Source organism: Plecotus auritus (genome assembly GCF_963455305.1).
Source record: "Plecotus auritus genome assembly, chromosome: 8".
NCBI classification, from domain to species: Eukaryota; Metazoa; Chordata; class Mammalia; order Chiroptera; family Vespertilionidae; genus Plecotus; species Plecotus auritus.
The window spans coordinates 161955936-161973474 of NC_137782.1; the positions used below are offsets into that span (position 1 = coordinate 161955936).

At 46.8% G+C, this 17539-nt stretch overlaps 1 protein-coding gene across 1 annotated transcript in view; it reads left to right on the forward strand.

Moving 5' to 3' along the window:
- The window catches only part of ALK (ALK receptor tyrosine kinase), a 612725-nt gene that overhangs the window by 556681 nt on the left and 38505 nt on the right, over window positions 1-17539 (forward strand). Inside the window, exon 12 of the mRNA XM_080686359.1 lies at window positions 8658-8820. Coding sequence (XP_080542485.1) covers window positions 8658-8820 — 163 coding nt within the window. The remainder of the gene's footprint in view (window positions 1-8657; window positions 8821-17539) is intronic.

Below are 17539 nucleotides of genomic sequence, written 5' to 3' on the forward strand. Positions count from 1 at the left end.
AGGTGTGAAACAGCCAGAAACATTAGGAAGCAAACTGGCATATTTTTAAGCACTACATATTTTTAAAATAACAAGAAGTATAAAGGAAGCTCTGTGAAGTTAGAACATCTCCTGAACCCTGAAAGTTCTAGAAAACTAATTTCTAGATTAATTTCTATATATAAAAACGTATAATAGAGAAATATCAAGATTTAATCACATACAAAATTACAATAAAAAAATTTAAAAAGCATAGAGGACAGAATAACAACTAGGCAGAAAAATGAAAGCGTAACAAAAATACATGCCCACAGAAGAGATCAAAATTATAACCTATTTCAAAATGAGCTAAATGACCATAAAACAATGATATAAGACATGAAAAATAGCATGTCAGTATTACAAAACCTAAGAGACCAGGTGGTAGAACTCAGAAAAGAATGTAAAATGAAAGGAAAAAAATAATTCAGAGATGAAAACTAAATTAGGAAGCAATTCAGGAGCAAATAAACACAACAGTTAATGCCTTACAAGAAATAGGAGGTAAAAAGATAAATGTTTAAAAAATTAAAAAGAGATGACATTCATCAGAGCTAGACAAAGAAGATGCAACATACAGATAACAGGAGTGCCTGAAGACAAAAACCAAAGAAGTGGACCAAAACAAATACTTAAAGCTGTAATTCAAGAAAAGCTTTTATAATGAAACTACTTATTAAAAGAGTATTGTATGCATCTGAGAATATTGGCCAGGAATGAGCAATAACAAAGAATATTCTAGTAAAATCACCAAACATTTAAAGAAAAAAAAATACTTTGGGCACCTAAGAAAAAACAAGTGATTTATTGGAGAATAAAATTTAGATCATCATCAGAGTGTTTTACAATTACATTTTATGCCAAAAGAAAACAGAGTAGCACATGTAATATACTCAAGGTTAAAGAATTTTATCAACATCCAAGAACTCAAAGAGTATTCCTCCCATGAATCTTAAAGAATCTACTTGAAAACAAGCTTCAGACAACCACAATGCCTGGAGATACATTCACATGACTTATGTAAGCATTAAACACATGGTACTTACAGAAGTAAGACTAAGGGCTAAAGAGGAAAGAGTACCATGTGTAACCGCAATATGCTCAAACAGTGTAGGTAGAATACAACTTCAAGAAATATAGGAGAAGGGAGAGCACATATATTTTAAAAATTTTAACAGGTCTGTTTTTATATTGATGATGGTATTGTGATAGTGTTACTACTCTGATACTATTGTGTGCTTAATGATGGAAAAAGTAAATGAGTAATTATAGAATATTTTAATTCTATTAGAATGTTCCTGAGAACCAAGATTCTCAGTGTGAAAAAAGAAATATGGATTAATATAGAAGAGATTAAAACTCTGTAATCCTGAATTTGAATTGAAAGTATCAGTGTGACAATGGAATTCTATACTGCTGTAAAAAGGAAGGAACTCCTACCATTTGCAACAGCATGGATGGACCTGGAGAGCATTATGCTAAGTGAAATAAGTCAGTCAGAGAAAGATAAATATCACGTGATCTCACTCACTTGTGGAATATAATGAACAACATAAACTGATGAACAAAAATAGATCCAGAGACAGAGAAGCATTGATCAGAACGTCAAACCTCAGAGGGAAGGTAGGGGAGGGTGGCGGTAAGGGGAGAGATCAACCAAAGGACTTGTGCATGCATATAACCAATGGACACAGACACCAGGGGGGTGAGGACATGAGCGGGGGGAGGGGGGTGGAATAAGGGGGGGATAAGGACAAATATGTAATACCTTAATCAATAAAGAAAAAATATATTAATTAAAAAAAGAATCAGTGTGAGCTCATGAGGTATTTTGTCATATCTATGTGTGTATTTCATATATGTATATGTTTATACTGATATACATGTGTACACACACAGATATTTCCTAGCTCTGTCACTAAAGAAGCCTAGACACAATCACCAACCAGTAGCAATAAGTGTCTATAGCCCTCAAGGTGTATAATTAAAATACCTTTTCCCAAAGAAACAAAGACTTTGGAGAAAATGGCTAAACCCAGGTCTAGGGAAGGCACATTTGTCATACCAGATGGCAAGAAACCAAAAGAACTTGGGAGGCTTACCACTGATAAAAAAATGTGACATTTTGAGCTTCTAAAGGATAATAGGGGTTAATTAGAACTCAAAAATATGTTTAAATTCAAGAATTTATATCATGTATAAATTAATTGGTCAACTTTAGATGATGGTAGATAACTAATTCATTATCTTGGAAACTATAAGTAAGGAGAAAGAACTGAGCATTTATCCTGCCTTTCCTACATGGGTAACCAAATAGTAGATGAGAGGAAGCATCACTTTATAAATGTATTCCAACTGATAAGAAGAAAAGGTATAATTTGAGTATCATTATTTTGCAACTCCCAATAAATACATGGGCCTAGCCATTAAGCTTCTACAACTGCGAACATCAAAAAAAAGAAAGCGAGAGAAACCAAGATGGTGGCATAGGTAAACACCTGAACTTGCTGCCTCGCACAACAACTTCAAAACTACAACTAAAAGACAAAACAGACATCATCCAGAACCACAGGAAGCCTAGCTAAGTGGAAATTCTACAACTAGAAGGGAAAAGAAAAGCACACTGAGACTCAGAGGAGCTGAGGAAGTAAAGTGCAGAGGTACGGAGGCGCGCGTGCAGAGAGGGCTGGCAACTGAGTACGCGGCTGGCTTTTTCAAGCAGAAGGGAGACACAAGCTCCTGACTGCTCTGAACTCCAGTTCTGGGCGAGACTCTGGGGACCCAGACTCATACGGGGAGAAACTGGACTGTCTGGCGTCGGGCGGAACTCGAGGGCGGCTTTCTCTCAGAGGTGCTAGCAGTGATTACCAAGGGACACTGAGACCCGGGGGTCTCTTAGGGCAGGACTGACAGGAAGCCATTGCTGTTTGCTCCGCCCTGAGACTCCACCCCATCCAAACTGTGTGCAGAGGCTTTTGTATATGAATGGCCTGGTCCTTTGAAATCTAAACTTACCTAACAAACTGCAGCTGAGTCAATGAGACCCAGAACATCCAAAAGAAGGCCCAAGGCCCTGCAGCAGTTTGCATTGCTTCACAGCTTGGCCTCATCTGGGCACCTCCAAAACCCAAACAAAGAAGAGGAATCTGCAGATCTCTCCATAGCTCCTGCTGGGTGGCCTCAGGCAGAGACTAAATTAGCACCTCCTTGGAGATCCAAGAGCCAGTGTACCCAGGGGTCAGAGTAGGACCATCCAGATTACAACTCCTCAGATCCATAAGGGATACACTCAGGTGGCAGACTCAGTGAGCACCAAAGCCCCACTGAAGCAAGTCTTGCCTCATAAGGGTGTCTCCAGCACAGAAGTTCTCCCATCATAGACACAGCTGATCCTCACAGCCAATTGGCCTGGAGGTCAATTCCTCCCAGTGATACCAACAACAATCAAGGCTTAACTATAACAAGACTGTGCACACAGCCCACAAAGGGGTGCACCAAGAGTGTCTACCTCAGGTAACTGGGGAGGCTGAGCCACTGGGCCCTATAGGACACCTAGCACACAAAACCACTCTATCAACTCAGGGAAGCAACCAAAATGCAGAGACAAAGAAACAGGTCACAAATGAAAGAAATAGAGGAAAGTAAACTACTGGATATAGAGTTCAATACCATGATTATAAGGTTTTTCAAGAATTTTCTAGAAAAGGCCGATAAATTTAGTGAGACCCTCGAGGATATGAAAAAGGACCAACTAGAAATTAAGCATACACTGACTGAAATAAAAAATAATATACAGAGATCCAACAGCAGACTAGAGGATCGCAAGAATCAAGTCAAAGATTTGAAATACAAAGAAGCAAAAAATACCCAACCAGAAAAGCAAAAAGAAAAAAGCATCCAAAAATATGAAGATAGTGTAAGGAGCCTTGGGACAACTTCAAGTGTACCAACATCCGAATTATGGGGGTGCCAGAAGAAGAGAGAGATCAAGATACTGAAAATCTATTTGAAGAAATAATGACAGAAAACTTCCCCCACCTGGTGAAAGAAATAGACTTACAAGTCCAGGAAGTGTAGAGAACCCCAAACAAAAGGAATCCAAAGAGGACCACACCAAGACACATCATAATTAAAATGCCAAGAGCAAAAGACAAAGAGAGAATATTAAAAGCAGCAGGAGAAAAACAGTTAGTTACCTACAAGGGAGTACCCATACGACTGTCAGCTGATTTCTCAACAGAAACTATGCAGGCCAGACGGGAGTGGCAAGAAATATTCAAAGTGATGAATAGCAAGAACCTACAACCAAGATTACTCTATCCAGCAAAGTTATCATTCAGAATTGAAGGGCAGATAAAGAGCTTCACAGATAAGAAAAAGCTAAAGGAATTCATCACTGCCAAACCAGTATTATATGAAATGCTGAAAGGTATTCTTTAAGAAGAGGAAAAAGAAGAAAAAGGTAAAGATAAAAATTATGAACAACAAATACATATCTATCAACAAGTGAATCTAAAAATCAAGTGAATAAAAAATCTGATGAACAGAATAAACTGGTGAATATAATAGAATCAAGGGCATAGAAAGGGAGTGGACTGACAATTCTCGGGGGGAAAGGGGTGTGGAGGTGCGGGAAGAGACTGGACAAAAATCGTACACCTATAGATGAGGACAGTGGGGTGGGAGTAAGGGCAGAGGGTAGGGTGGGAACCTGGTGGAGGGGAGCTATGGGGGGAAAAAAGAGGAACAATTGTAATAATCTGAACAATAAAGATTTATTTAAAAAAAAAGAAAGCAATCATCAGGCATTGATTGTATATCTAGAAGGGGCACTGCTCCACTGTTTAAAGAGTTGAGACAAATGGTAGAAATGTTTTAACCTCCTAATGACTACAATATGTACATTATTTTTATTTCGCCCTAATAAGGAGCACAATTTATTAATTTTCATTACGTATTCAAATTTTCCAATTTACAATAAAGAATAGTGTTGTATACATTATGGATGATGAATGATTATATTTACTTGGATTTTGGTCCTGGTTTGATGTAATGGGATCTATAATGGTCATCAAAATGGTTCGATATACCACAGGTCCCATGAAGTTCAGTTCTATCAACAGATAAGGGTAAATTTCAGTTCCAAGAACCAGAATCAAAATGGTACAAAAGGGCCCGAGCTGATTTGGCTCAGTGGAGAGAGCATCAGCCTGCAGACCAAAAGGGTTCAATTCCAGTCAATGGCACGTACTTAGGTTGCAGGCTCTTCTCTGGCCTGGGCCCTAGTTGGGGAGCATGCAAGAGGCAACCTATCTATGTGTTTCTCTCACATCATTGTTTCTCTCTGTCTTTCCCTCTCTCTTCCACTCTCTCTGAAAATCAGTGGAGAAAAATGTCCTCAGGTGAAGATTTTTTTAAAAATGGTACGAAAGGTCCTCATGAGCCTTTGAGTGCTCTTCTGTGATACAAGCACCTCGGCCTTCAGCATGAGGCAGATCCTCATTATTGCGATTAACAGCCGTAGTTGAGAACTTATTTTCTTTTGTATCGTGCTTTATTTCTTTGCATTCTGTTGAGCAGACAAGATGGCTTAGCAACAGTAATAAAACCAGTACAATCACTGGCTAGCCCATGGTTTTTCAGCATTGTGCTGTGCATTACTAATTGATTTGTTTCTTCTTAGAGGGTTCTGCAATATACTTAAAATGAAACCCAGTGCTTAATGGATTTTTCTTTACTCAAATGTCTATAACCAATCAGTATTTTGATGTTTGTGGGTTCTTTATACAATTTAGATGTGAGTGAATATTAAACTAGGCTTCCAGTGTGTGGTAAAAGAACAAGATAAATGATAAGAACAAGATAAAACTCCATAAATGAGTTTTAACACAATAGGTTTTTGTTTTGTTTTCAAAGTAAGAAAAGAGGACAGAGCCAGCCTTCCTTCCTTCCCTGCCTCCAATCCAGGCTCCTCCGTGCGGCCATTTGATCCTCTGTAATGCCAGATGTCGCACTTTGCTTAGGTCATAATATAATGCCAACAGGAAATCTAAGTAGTAGGTATTATTAGGGTAGGGTGCCAAGCCCACTACCTTTAGCTCTCTTCCTCAGCACACACATAAGGGAAAATATTTATGTTGTTATGTTACGTTATGTTATGTTATGTTAGTCCCCAAAAATGTATACACACTTTAAAAGCTGATAGCTCAATTTTGGAAATGAAATGTATTTTAATAAGCACTGCCCTTATAACTATTCAAATTGTGTGTATATATTTTTGGGGCACTCTATTGTATCACACTTGTCTGATCAAATGAAATATATATTCATATATATAATTTGTAAATATGTACTTACAAATTATGCCTCTACCCAGATTGATGAGGCTGAGGCTGTCCCCAAACCTGGGCTTCTTGCTGTAGGCACAGACTGGGCCTGCAGAATAGACTAGAGATGATGGGAGGAGTAGATTTCTCAGCTCCCTGCACCTGTCCTCATCCCCAACCCACTAAGTTTAAATTCCTAGGAGCAGCTGGCAGAGATCTATTCACATTCACAGACACTCCCATCGCCATATTTCCTATTCGTTACAACAGCACCAGCCTTGGGTGTAGGCAGGAATCATTGACACAACTCACATTTTTAGAGTTTTGAACTTTACAATGACCTTTCATACCCCTTGCTTCCTTTAATTCTAATGCCAGTCCAGCCCCTTTTACAGATGAAGGAACTCGATCCAGGTCCCACAGTTAGTAAGTGATGAGACTACTCCCAAACCCAGGTGTCCTTGCCGATTTCAAAGCCTGTGTCCTTTCTGTTTCAAACAGCCCACTCCCCCAGGTCCCCACCTCCCCACGCACCCCCACCCCCACCCCCAGCACAGCCCACGCATAGGATTTGGGCAAGAGAGCCCCTCTGCTAAAATGCCTTCAGTAAAGAGTTACAACTTTGAATTAACAGGTTACCCCTTTATAATAAAAATAGATCAGAAAATTAACATTCAGCCATTCACACCAAAGAATTCATCAACTTTTTGCCCTTGAAACAACCTTCAGAAACCAGATAGAAATCAACATCTTCATTTGAAAAACAATGAAGTCTGGAAAAGTGTTGGGCAGCTGTATGCCTCTTTTGTCTCTGGACCTGGGGCCAGGGCCGTGTTACAGAGCCCACCACACCTGGCCCAGGTTTCAGATGACCAGCACTGCCCCGTGTGAGCCCAATCTGATCGCTTGTAGTTAGTAGCCCAAATTAATCTTTCATTTTTGCATCATTAAGTTATTTGAAAGTTTTTTTTTTTAAATATATTTTATTGATATTTTTACAGAGAGGAAGGGAGAGGGATAGAGAGCTAGAAACATCGATGAGAGAGAAACATCGATCAGTTGCCTCCTGCACACCTCCCACTGGGGATGTGCCCGCAACCAAGGTACATGCCCTTGACCGGAATCGAACCCGGGACCCTTCAGTCCGCAGGCCGACGCTCTATCCACTGAGCCAAACCGGTTTCGGCTATTTGAAAGTTTTTCAAAAAATTTTACTTTAACGTTTTAGTGAACAAAGCTATATATGCCCAAATTAATCTTTCCATAATTTCCTATAGGTAGAATTCAATTTAATCTCTTTAAAGGGAAGTAATTTCTTTAATCTTATAGTGGCATTTTTGTATCTGAAGTCAAAGCTGTTTATCAAGAACACAGTATTTTAAAGTTTTTATAGGTTATAAAAATGTTAGAATTCCAGCCAACATGAAATCTGACTCACAGACAGAAAGTGTGAAAGGAGACATCCCAGTGACGGTGGAGAGGTGGGGTGTGCTGAGTGTTCCAGAGACTCCCCAAAGGTCATCTAAGGTCATGGGGTGCTCCAGGTGGTGACAGATCCCAGGCAGTGGCAAGGGCCTTGGAAAAAGAGAGCAAGCACCAAAAACAATGTGACCCCCAAAACCAAATGTGACCCGCTTTCCTATTTTTTCCACTGTTTCATCGAGAGCCCAATAGCTGCTTATTGTAGTTCTAAACCCCAGTGGTTACGATTAGGGAGGCTGAGCCTGTTGGAGCCTGACAGACAGACACAGACACCAGCCAGCCAGGAGTACAGGTCTTCCTAATTCCAGGGTCCTGGGTCCCCGGGCCAGTGAGGGGACATGGAGCTGACTCTGTGTCCAGGTTACTCTTTCGATCTTCTCCACACTAAGAGGATCCTGCATGAAGATGCGAGCACAGGTTACATGCCTGTTGTTCGTCCAGCACTGCGCTGGACTTGATGAGACACGAGGGGAGGGTGCCACCGCTGCCTGCACCTGTCTCCCCTGGAACGGACCTTCTCTCACGGTATCTTTTTACTGCCCTTGTTGTAGCTGGTTGCCTCCTTTTTGGTCTCCTTTAGTAGGCTTTGAGCTTCCTAATGCCAGGCTCTATGTCTGCTCCATCTACCTGACCCTCTGTCATCTGTCCCAGGGCCTGGCACATAGTTGACCCCAACAGCAGTTTCCAGGTTGAATGCCGAGCCGTGTCTCTTGCCCTGATCTTGGTGCCATGTTAATGCCATAGAGCACACAGCTGGAAGGCAGCCAGAGAGGCCCACAGAGGAGGGAGGGTCAGGCCACGTGAGTGATTGTCTTTCTTCTTGTGTCACAGTTCACTGGCTATTTACCACGTGTGGGGCCAGTGGGCCCCACGGCCCCACGCAGGCCCAGTGCAACAATGCTTACCGGAACACCAACCTGAGCGTGGTGGTGGGGAGCGAGGGCCCCCTCAAGGGCATCCAGACCTGGAAGGTGCCAGCCACCGACACCTACAGGTGCGTATGGGGGAGGGGGCAGCCGAGGGGCAGAGGACTGGGGTCCTGTCTATGGGTGCATGTCCCCGGGTACCTGGGTGGCACACCAAAGTTCAGGGGCCACAGACTCTGGCCCATCTTAAGGACTGCAGAAGGGGAGATTTGAGATGATGAAATAGGGCAGCAAGGAAGATGCGTCCTCTATCCTCCAGGGGCCCACAGACTATTTGTGGAGATGATCTGCATGCGTGAGCTGGCTTCAGAACATTCTTTATCCTTATTATTCGTAATTGTAATTATTTCTATTCTTTGAATCGCACTTGGTGCTGTTCCAATGAGGCAGTGCATGGACAAACGTCTGGGAAACACAAGTGCGATGCACTTGAAGGACCACGTTGTTATCCTTGCGCCTCCTTTCCCGGGACTTCACTGTTCTCAAGGGAAGTAGCTGTTCAACTCTGTCTGTGTCCAACCCCAAGCCCACAGAATTCCTCTAGAGCAGGGGTGGGGGACATCTGGCCCACGGGCCGTATAAGGCCATCGAATCATTTGGTCTGGCCCTGCCTAGGCATTAGGCATTAATTAAAGGTTTCACCAAATATAGCAAGCTAATTTTTAAGTTGAAAATTGTGTTTGGCCGATGAATGATGTTATAAATATCCAAATGGCCCTTGGCAGAAAAAAAGGTTCCCCACCCCTGCCTTAGAGCAAGGCCAGGCTGGAGGGCGGCCGATGATTCCCCTGGGCTTTTGTGAGGCCATTAAGCAGAGCTAGTGGTAGAGCTTAGACCAGTGGTTCCCAGTGGGCATGAGAAGACAGGACGGGTTAAAGTGCAGGTGGCTGCGCCTGCTCTTGGAGCATCTGACTGTGTAGGCTTGGAGTGGGGTCAAGAATAGAATTTTTGGCCCTAGCCGGTTTGGCTCAATGGATAGAGTGTCAGCCTGCAGACTGAAGAGTCCCGGGTTCGATTCCAGTCAAGGGCCCATGCCCAGGTTGTGGGCTCGATCCCCAGTGTGGGATGTGCAGGAGGCAGCCGATCAATGATTCTCTCTCATCATTGATGTTTCTATCTCTCCCTCTCCCTTCCGCTCTGAAATCAAAAAAATATATATTTTTAAAAAAGAATAGCATTTCTGTTAAGTTCCCAGATGATGCTGATGCAGCCCTGAGAACCACTGAGTCAGGTCAGACTTGGGCAAGATCAGGGCTGCAGTCAGTTTATAAATGAGGAAACTGAGGTTCAGAGAGTCAGGAGCCTCCCACACCCCAGACATCGCCTCCAGCCCCTGAACTTTGGGGGCGCAGCCTCACTGTGGCTCCTTCCACCCCACAGCCAGGCTGTTTAAACAGGAAGTATCATAATGATGTCCCCGTTGGTGTGAATGTCCTTGGAGGCTGGGCAGTGGGAACTGAGCTCTCCTTCCCTCCTACAGCCCCCGAGCCCCAGCATAGCCTCAGCCCCCTGGGAAGAAAAGAGGCGGCCCGCTCCCGGGACCCCAGGGTAAAAGTGTTTCAGGGAGAGCCCTAAGTGCTTTCTAAATGCCATCGGGCAGGAATGCAATAACGAGGTTTGGCTGCAATCACATTAGCTGCTCGTCCTGCACATTCCCAGTAAATGGCCAAAGACACGCACCACCACTGACCCCACCACCCTGAGCTGGCCAGGCGCCCCTCCTCCTGGCTGGGTTTCCATGGTCACCCCTGTCCCAGAGCAGGAGGAAAGGACTCCTGGGGGGAAGGGAATGGATGTTTGTTGAAGATCCACTGGGTATTTCCCCTCCGTTTAGTGATGAGGTGGTGTTGTTATTGACACTCCCTTGTCTCCACAAGCGGAGCCGGAGTGAGAGAAGCTTTGCACTGGCCTGACGCCACATGGCCAGAGACAGCAGTGCCGGGAGCAGACCGATCCCACAGACAGTCATTTCTGACTTCCCTGCTTCCCAGGACTTCCTCCCGACTTCCTCAGATGGACCCCATATTTAAAAGATTTTGCCTGCCAGAAAACTGCACTATTAGATAAAAATTAATTCGTTGTCCCATCTGTTGTGAATTATAACCGTATCTAAGTCTAGCCAGGTTTCTGATCGGCAAGGATTGCCACAGGGTTACTGCACCACGTTGACATAAGCCCAGCCCTAATCAAGAGCCGTTCCTATTTCTCTCTTTGGAACATTGAGAGCAGCTCTGCCTGGTGAACACTCATTGCAAACATACACATGCTGTTGAGGCAGGACACCATGAAGTGTCCAGATGGGTGAATTTGATCCGCAGGATTCTGTTGAATTGGCCTGAGATAGCATCCTGTCAAAATGAAAGAATCAAAACCGAAAAGCACTGAGTTGGGGTTGCTGTTGTTGAATCTTTGTTCTTTAACCAATTAAAGGCTGTCACAGATGCAATCCTCCTTCAGTGTCCAAGGAGAATTGGTTTCAGGGTTCCTTTGGATACCCAAATCCGAGGATGCTCAAGTCCCTTATATGAAATGCCATAGTATTTGCATATGAACTACACACATCCTTCTGTATAATTTAAATCCTCTCTAGATTATGTGCAGTACTGTAAGTAATGAAAATGCTTGCAAATAGCTTTTATACTGTATAGTTTAGGGAATAATAACAAGAAAAAAATGTCCATACATGTTCAGTACTGACGCTACCATTCGTGGGCATAGTGCATATCACCAACAAGGCAACGTTTTTTCAAATATTTTTGATCTGCGGTGAATTTTCACATGTGGAACCCACTGATGTGGAGGGTCACCTATTTCTGACCTTCACTTCATCCCTGACCCTGGATAAGGCTCTGGGCTTAGATGTTAATGTCTATTGGCCACATCATTTAGGAGTCAAAGAAGCAGAAGTTGAAGGGTTGCATTTTAGACCACATCAGAATGCCCCCAGGTCAGAATAGCCACGTGGAGAAGCCAGGGGCCCTTCTTCTGGAAAAGAGCCTTTTCCTATTAACTAAGTTTTATTTAGTAAGTGCAGTTCACCTGGCGAAATAAACATAGGACACATGAGAGGACATGAGGAAAAGGTTCATGGAAATAAAAAGGTTGGCAGCATCCCTGGTGGAATCCATCTACTCCCGGAAGTGTCGGCACCCAGCTAGTGCCGTCTGGCTGCTGCCTGAGGCCTGGCACTATTATTGCTGCAGCTGACTTCTCTCCCTACTGGTCACACAGAAGAAGGAAGGGGAGCTAATACTTATCAAGCACCTGCTGTAGGAGAGATGAGGCCATCATTACCTGGAGCTCTCTCGGGGATGCTACAGGTGAAAGCACCCCACCCATGACTGCTCATTTATCCTGGGCCCATCTGCCACCTTCTACTGCTCTGCCCACCACCACTCACCACAGAGGAAGAGGCCCAGAAAGAGGGAGAGGAAGAAGAGGCTGGGGAGACGCGGGGTGGTGGGTGTTGACGGGGGGATAGGAACAGCACCTAAATCCCATCCCTCCCCAGCCTCCACTTTCCTGCCCGGGGTGTCCCCTTCTCTGGATTTGCCACTTCCTCTATCCAAGCAGCAGAGGTGAGTAGTCAGCTCCCTCCATGTCTTTATGTCCTGGTGTCCACACCTGCTTTGCAAACCTCAGTGGCCCATTCGAAGCACCTGTCAGGACACTGCCTGACACTAAGGTAGAAAGGCGAACAAGATGCACCCCTGCCCAAGAGGAGCACAGCCCATGGGGTGGTGGATGCAGCATACCACAGGGGAGGTTCGCACAAGCACCCGAGGCGAGGGAAAGGCTGAGTGCAGGAGTGGCTTCCACAGGGAACAGGCTATGTCTTGAAGGTGATCGGCATTGTCTGCAAAGAAGAGGGGCGGCCTCCTGGTGGAAGGAGTACCTGGGGCAAGGCCACCTACCAGCTGAGGCAACCTGGCCCTGGGGCCAGAGCCCCACCTGGCAAATGCCATTAGCTACCTGTTAGCTCCCTCTGGTGACGGCCTGGGGTGGCAGAGAGAGAAACAAGCCTGGAGGCACGGAGAGCAGATGAAGGCTGAGGGTCACCCAGGCAAGATTTAGAAAGGGCCGCAACAGGGCAGGGGAAATCGGAGGAGAGAGGGTGCAGGGCCAGGAAGCGTTTAGGAGGTAAAATAACACAATTAGAGGACTGGGAGGAGGCAGTGCCTGGATGACAGCCTTGCTTGGGGGGCTGAGGAAGCCAAGACAATGAGTGACCAATATGTCGTCTCTAGGAGCTTGATTAAGACAACAGGCAAGGATAAAGGTAATGGCGAGAAGAGCACCTGATTAAGGAAAATTTCCGGGTAATGGTTCTGAGTGAACACATCTAGAGTGTGCCCGTGGGGCAAGTGGCTCACAGCAAAAGCATCGATTATGGGGTATGTGCTGGGATGGGCGAGATCCTCAGCCTCACAGTATAATGGAGACGGTGCCAACACCGCCTGGCTCTGAGGACTACTGGGGATTCAGTGTGATCTGTGCATGACGTCCCCAGGCAGAGGCAGTCCACGTCTGTCTCTCACTCTTCCAGATTTTCTTCCCTCCTTATCCTCCTGCTTCCTCCCTCCCTCCCTCCCTCCCTTCCTTCCTTCCTTCCTTCCTTCCTTCCTTCCTACCTCTCCAGGGCTCAGCATCCTTCCTAGCCCTCAGTCCTCCCCCACTTCACACACACATACACACACACACACACACACACACACACACACACACACATCACCTATAAAAACATTTGTCAAGCACAGCCCTCAGCTCCTGGTGGCAATTCTCTCATGGTCCACTTGTTCCTCAGATATAATGTACAAGAGGCCCCAGATCCCAGCTGGAGCCAGCCATCCTGCCAGCTGACCTGGGCCACAGCTGTTTCTGACGGTCTCCATCACTGACACTCATTTCCTCACCTGGCTCAAGGGACCAGCATGTGCAGCTGGGTGCCACCATCATTCCAACCAGTCCACAGATAGCCATGGGGCTCCTACTGTGTGCTGGGGGCACTGAGTAGGTGCTGTGGGACTTAAGGAGAGGACTGAGTCTCTGGGGTGCCACAGTCTTTGGAAAGACCACAGGGCAGGAAAGTTAAATAACAGTCTACAATACCAGTAAAGTTCTAGACAGTTATAGAAGAGAGTGACAAGTCATGATTAATTGTCATCCTAATTGTGCAGCTAGCCATCGCCATGAGAGCACAGAGCAGGGCAAGTCAGGAGAGGGAGACTGCAGAGATCGATGGGCTGCAGGCAGAATGCAGTTTGGATTTATTTCTGCCCCATACACCATGTGACCTCGACAGTGAGCTTCCCCCTCTCTGCAAGTGCGTTCAGGCTCCGCCCATCTGAAGGAGGCGGGGTTGTAAAGAGTCACTGAGATCTCCTCCAGTTCCGATACGGGAGTGGGGGGTGGGGGCAGGGAGGGGGAATATTCCCGGCTAGATATTCCCGGCGGGCGTAGGGCTGCCCTGGTCTGGTGGGCCAAGGGAAGAAGTGCACCTTGCTCACGGGTGCCATCAGGACTAGAACTGGACAGCGAGGAGCAGGTGCCTTGACAATTGGCCGTCACCGCTGACCCCAGGGGTGTCTCCTGGTGGCTCAAATGACCTGTCTGGGTAAGCTGGCTACACCTGAACAGGCATTTCCCACTGACCCTGCTCACTCTGCGCACACTCACTGGCCTCCTGTGGGCGAGGACAGGCAGGGCAGGTCTTACATCCTGATTCCCGGAGGAGGAAACCGGAGACTCGGAGGAGGGAAAGGGCCTGCCCAAGGCCCTGCTGGGAATTAGAGGTGGAGCCCAGAGTGGGGTGCAGGAGAGACTGAGGTGCTCCATGCTCGTTCAAGTGGGCTCCACTCCCTCCTTCCCCTCCCCTCCCCCGCCCACCCCACCCAGCTCCCCTTGGGGTGTGGAGTCCACGCAGCCTTCGCGCTATAGCCAGCTGTGCTCTTGTTTCAGCATCCAGCAGGCAGCTGCTTTGATTTGCTGCTAATTCTTTATTTTAAAAAGATTCACAACTCAATTACAGCAGGTAACAATAGCTCACAGTCAATAACACAAAACACAAACCTAATAAACATCCATTTTGACCGGGGGCCATGGACTTAGCTGAGGGGAAAAAACACAGCCTCAGCTTGTTGAGAACAGTAGCTTATAATTTCCGGGAAATTGGAATGGCTGCGAGTCAGATTCCCCATTTGAGTGGCAGGTAAATTAATTTGTCGTTTGTCAACCATCAAAAATAAACTGTTTACAGGGGGTGGGGAGAAAGCTCCCGAGATCCCAGCTGAGGTTATCACTCCCACACAAGTTTGTGTGGCACCATTTGTAGCGTTGGTGGTCTTCAGAGGGACCAAGGCTGGCCTGTGCCCTGGCTCTCTACAGTGGTGAACAGCCTTGACCCCTGACCCCTTGGCCACACCCTGCTCTCCTATTGCTCTCTAGAAATCAGGGGCTCCTTCACTCTCTGCCTCCCAGAAGTCACCCCCTGGAGAGGTGTGGACAGGCTCAGCCATGGGCTACATCAGAGCAGAAGCTGCTGTTTGTCCCTCCCTGGCTACCCTCCAGACACTGAATTAGGTCCCTCACAGGCATTATCTCATTTAAATCTCACAACAATCCTATTATGGCCCTTCTATAGATGAGGAAACTGGAGATCAGAGAGGGTAAATAACCTACTCAAGGCCACACAGTAACACTGGCATAGCCAGGGCCAGCAAGAGGGTAAACAAGGTGCCTTGGACACAAAACCTGAGGAGGCATGGGCTCTCGAGGTCACTTGAGCACAGGGTTGGCATCAGGGAGGTGCCTCTCTTGCCGCACCCTAGTCCTGGCCCTGAGTCACAGCTTGCGTTTGCTTCCAGGTCTGGCTGCCTTTGAGCCCTGCTCTCTTCACTGTGGCACATCCTGCTCCAGAGGCGACCAGCCTTGTAGTGGCAGCTGGGAGCTTGCAGAGGCGTGAGCTCGGTGGTGGGATTTCAGCCCTCAGAGGGCTGGTGACAGAGGCACTGCCTCCCAGGGCCCCTGCAGTTAGTCCAGACAGGCGGCTGTCTGCTCCCCATGGCTTTCAGCAAGTCCACAGTCCAGGTTAAAAATGTGGGGCCGAGGCCAGCACACAAGAAAGTAAAATCAGCTGTTGACACCTGCTCATCAAGCCCTCTGCCTGCTTTGGAATCTGCAGAGCAGACCCAGACCCAAGCCCCACCCTGCACTTGCCATCAGTTTGTCATCTTCCAGATGCACTTCTTATCCCCAGGAGGGCAGGGGTCCTTGTTCTCATTTTTCTCCTTGGGGTGAATATAAGGTTCACAGAGGTTAACCAAGTTGCTGCAAGTCACACAGTAGAGGGCTCTTTCCATCCCACCCCCTTACCAAGCACTAGGTCAAAACCTAGATGAGGCTGGCATTCAGATCTGGTTAGGGATGGGAGAAATAAGAAAGATGGCTTAGGGAGGGGAAAACCATGTCAGGAATAAACAACATATAAAATACTAGAGGCCCAGTGCACAAAATTTGTGCGTGGGGGTGGTGGAAACGGGTGTCCCTCAGCCCAGCCTGCACACTCTCCAATCTGGTACCCCCCGAGGGATGTTTGACTGCCTGTTTAGGCCCAATCTTGGTAGGATCAGGCCTAAACAGGCAGTCGGACATCCCCCTCACAATCCAGGACTGCTGGGTCCCAACCGCACGCCTGCCTGCCTGCAAGATTGCCTCTAATCGCTTCTGCCCGCCAGCCTGATCACCCCCTAACCACTCCCCTGCCAGCCTGATTGATGCCTAACTGCTCCCCTGCCAGCCTGGTCTCCCACAACTGCCCTCCCCTGCCGGCCCAATCACCCCCAACTGCCCTCCCCTGCTGGCCTGGTCCCCCCAACTGCCCTCCCTTGCTGGCCTGGTTCCCCCCAACTGCCCTCCCCTGCATGCCTGCCCCCCCCCCAACTGCCCTCCCGTGCAGGCCTGGTCCCCCACAACTGCCCTTCCTTGCAGGCCTGGTCCTTCCCAACTGTCCTCCCCTGCTGGCCATCTTGTGGCAGCCATCTTGTGTCCACATGGGGGCAGCCATCTTTGACCACATGGTGGCAGCCATCTTGTGTGTTGGAGTGATGGTCAATTTGCATATTGCTCTTTTATTAGATAGAATAGTAATTTGGCTAAATTTAAACAGGTGAAAGAATTCAGAAGGATTCATAATGCATGCAGATTGATGCAAATGATGCTGAAAATAACAAGAAGGGCACAGTGTACCTCTCAGCCATAAGCAGGAATGGCCAGGCTGGGACTCTATCTCAGGCAACAGTTTTCCAAGCAAACCATACGTTCAGCTGAGAGGACTTTCTTGTGCAACCTGGCAAAGCCCAGGACAGAGGCAGCGATCCACACTGCTAACTCAGGACTCTGCCCAGATTGCCCCTGAACCCCCACCACCAGCAGCACCCCCTCTGCCCCAGGTTTCCCTTCTCTGAGCTAAACAATTCTCCTCGCTTTCCTTTCACTAATAAGCCTTCCTTTTCTCTCAGCTTTTTAATTGTCCTTATCACGGCCTCCATTTGCAATGGGTCGGGAGTGAGGGTTTGGCTGGGGTCTGCATGAATTAGGGTGGGCCAGTTGCTCCTCAGCCCACCCCCTTATGCATCCAGATGGACCTCCCAGCAGCACCTTGACCTCTGTGAGGGGAAATGTGGGGTATGAACCAGGGTCTGCCAGCTCTGTGGCCTCAGATAAGTTACTTAACCCCTCAGAGCCTCAGATTCCTTATCTGTCAAATGAGATTACTAACAGCTACTATTT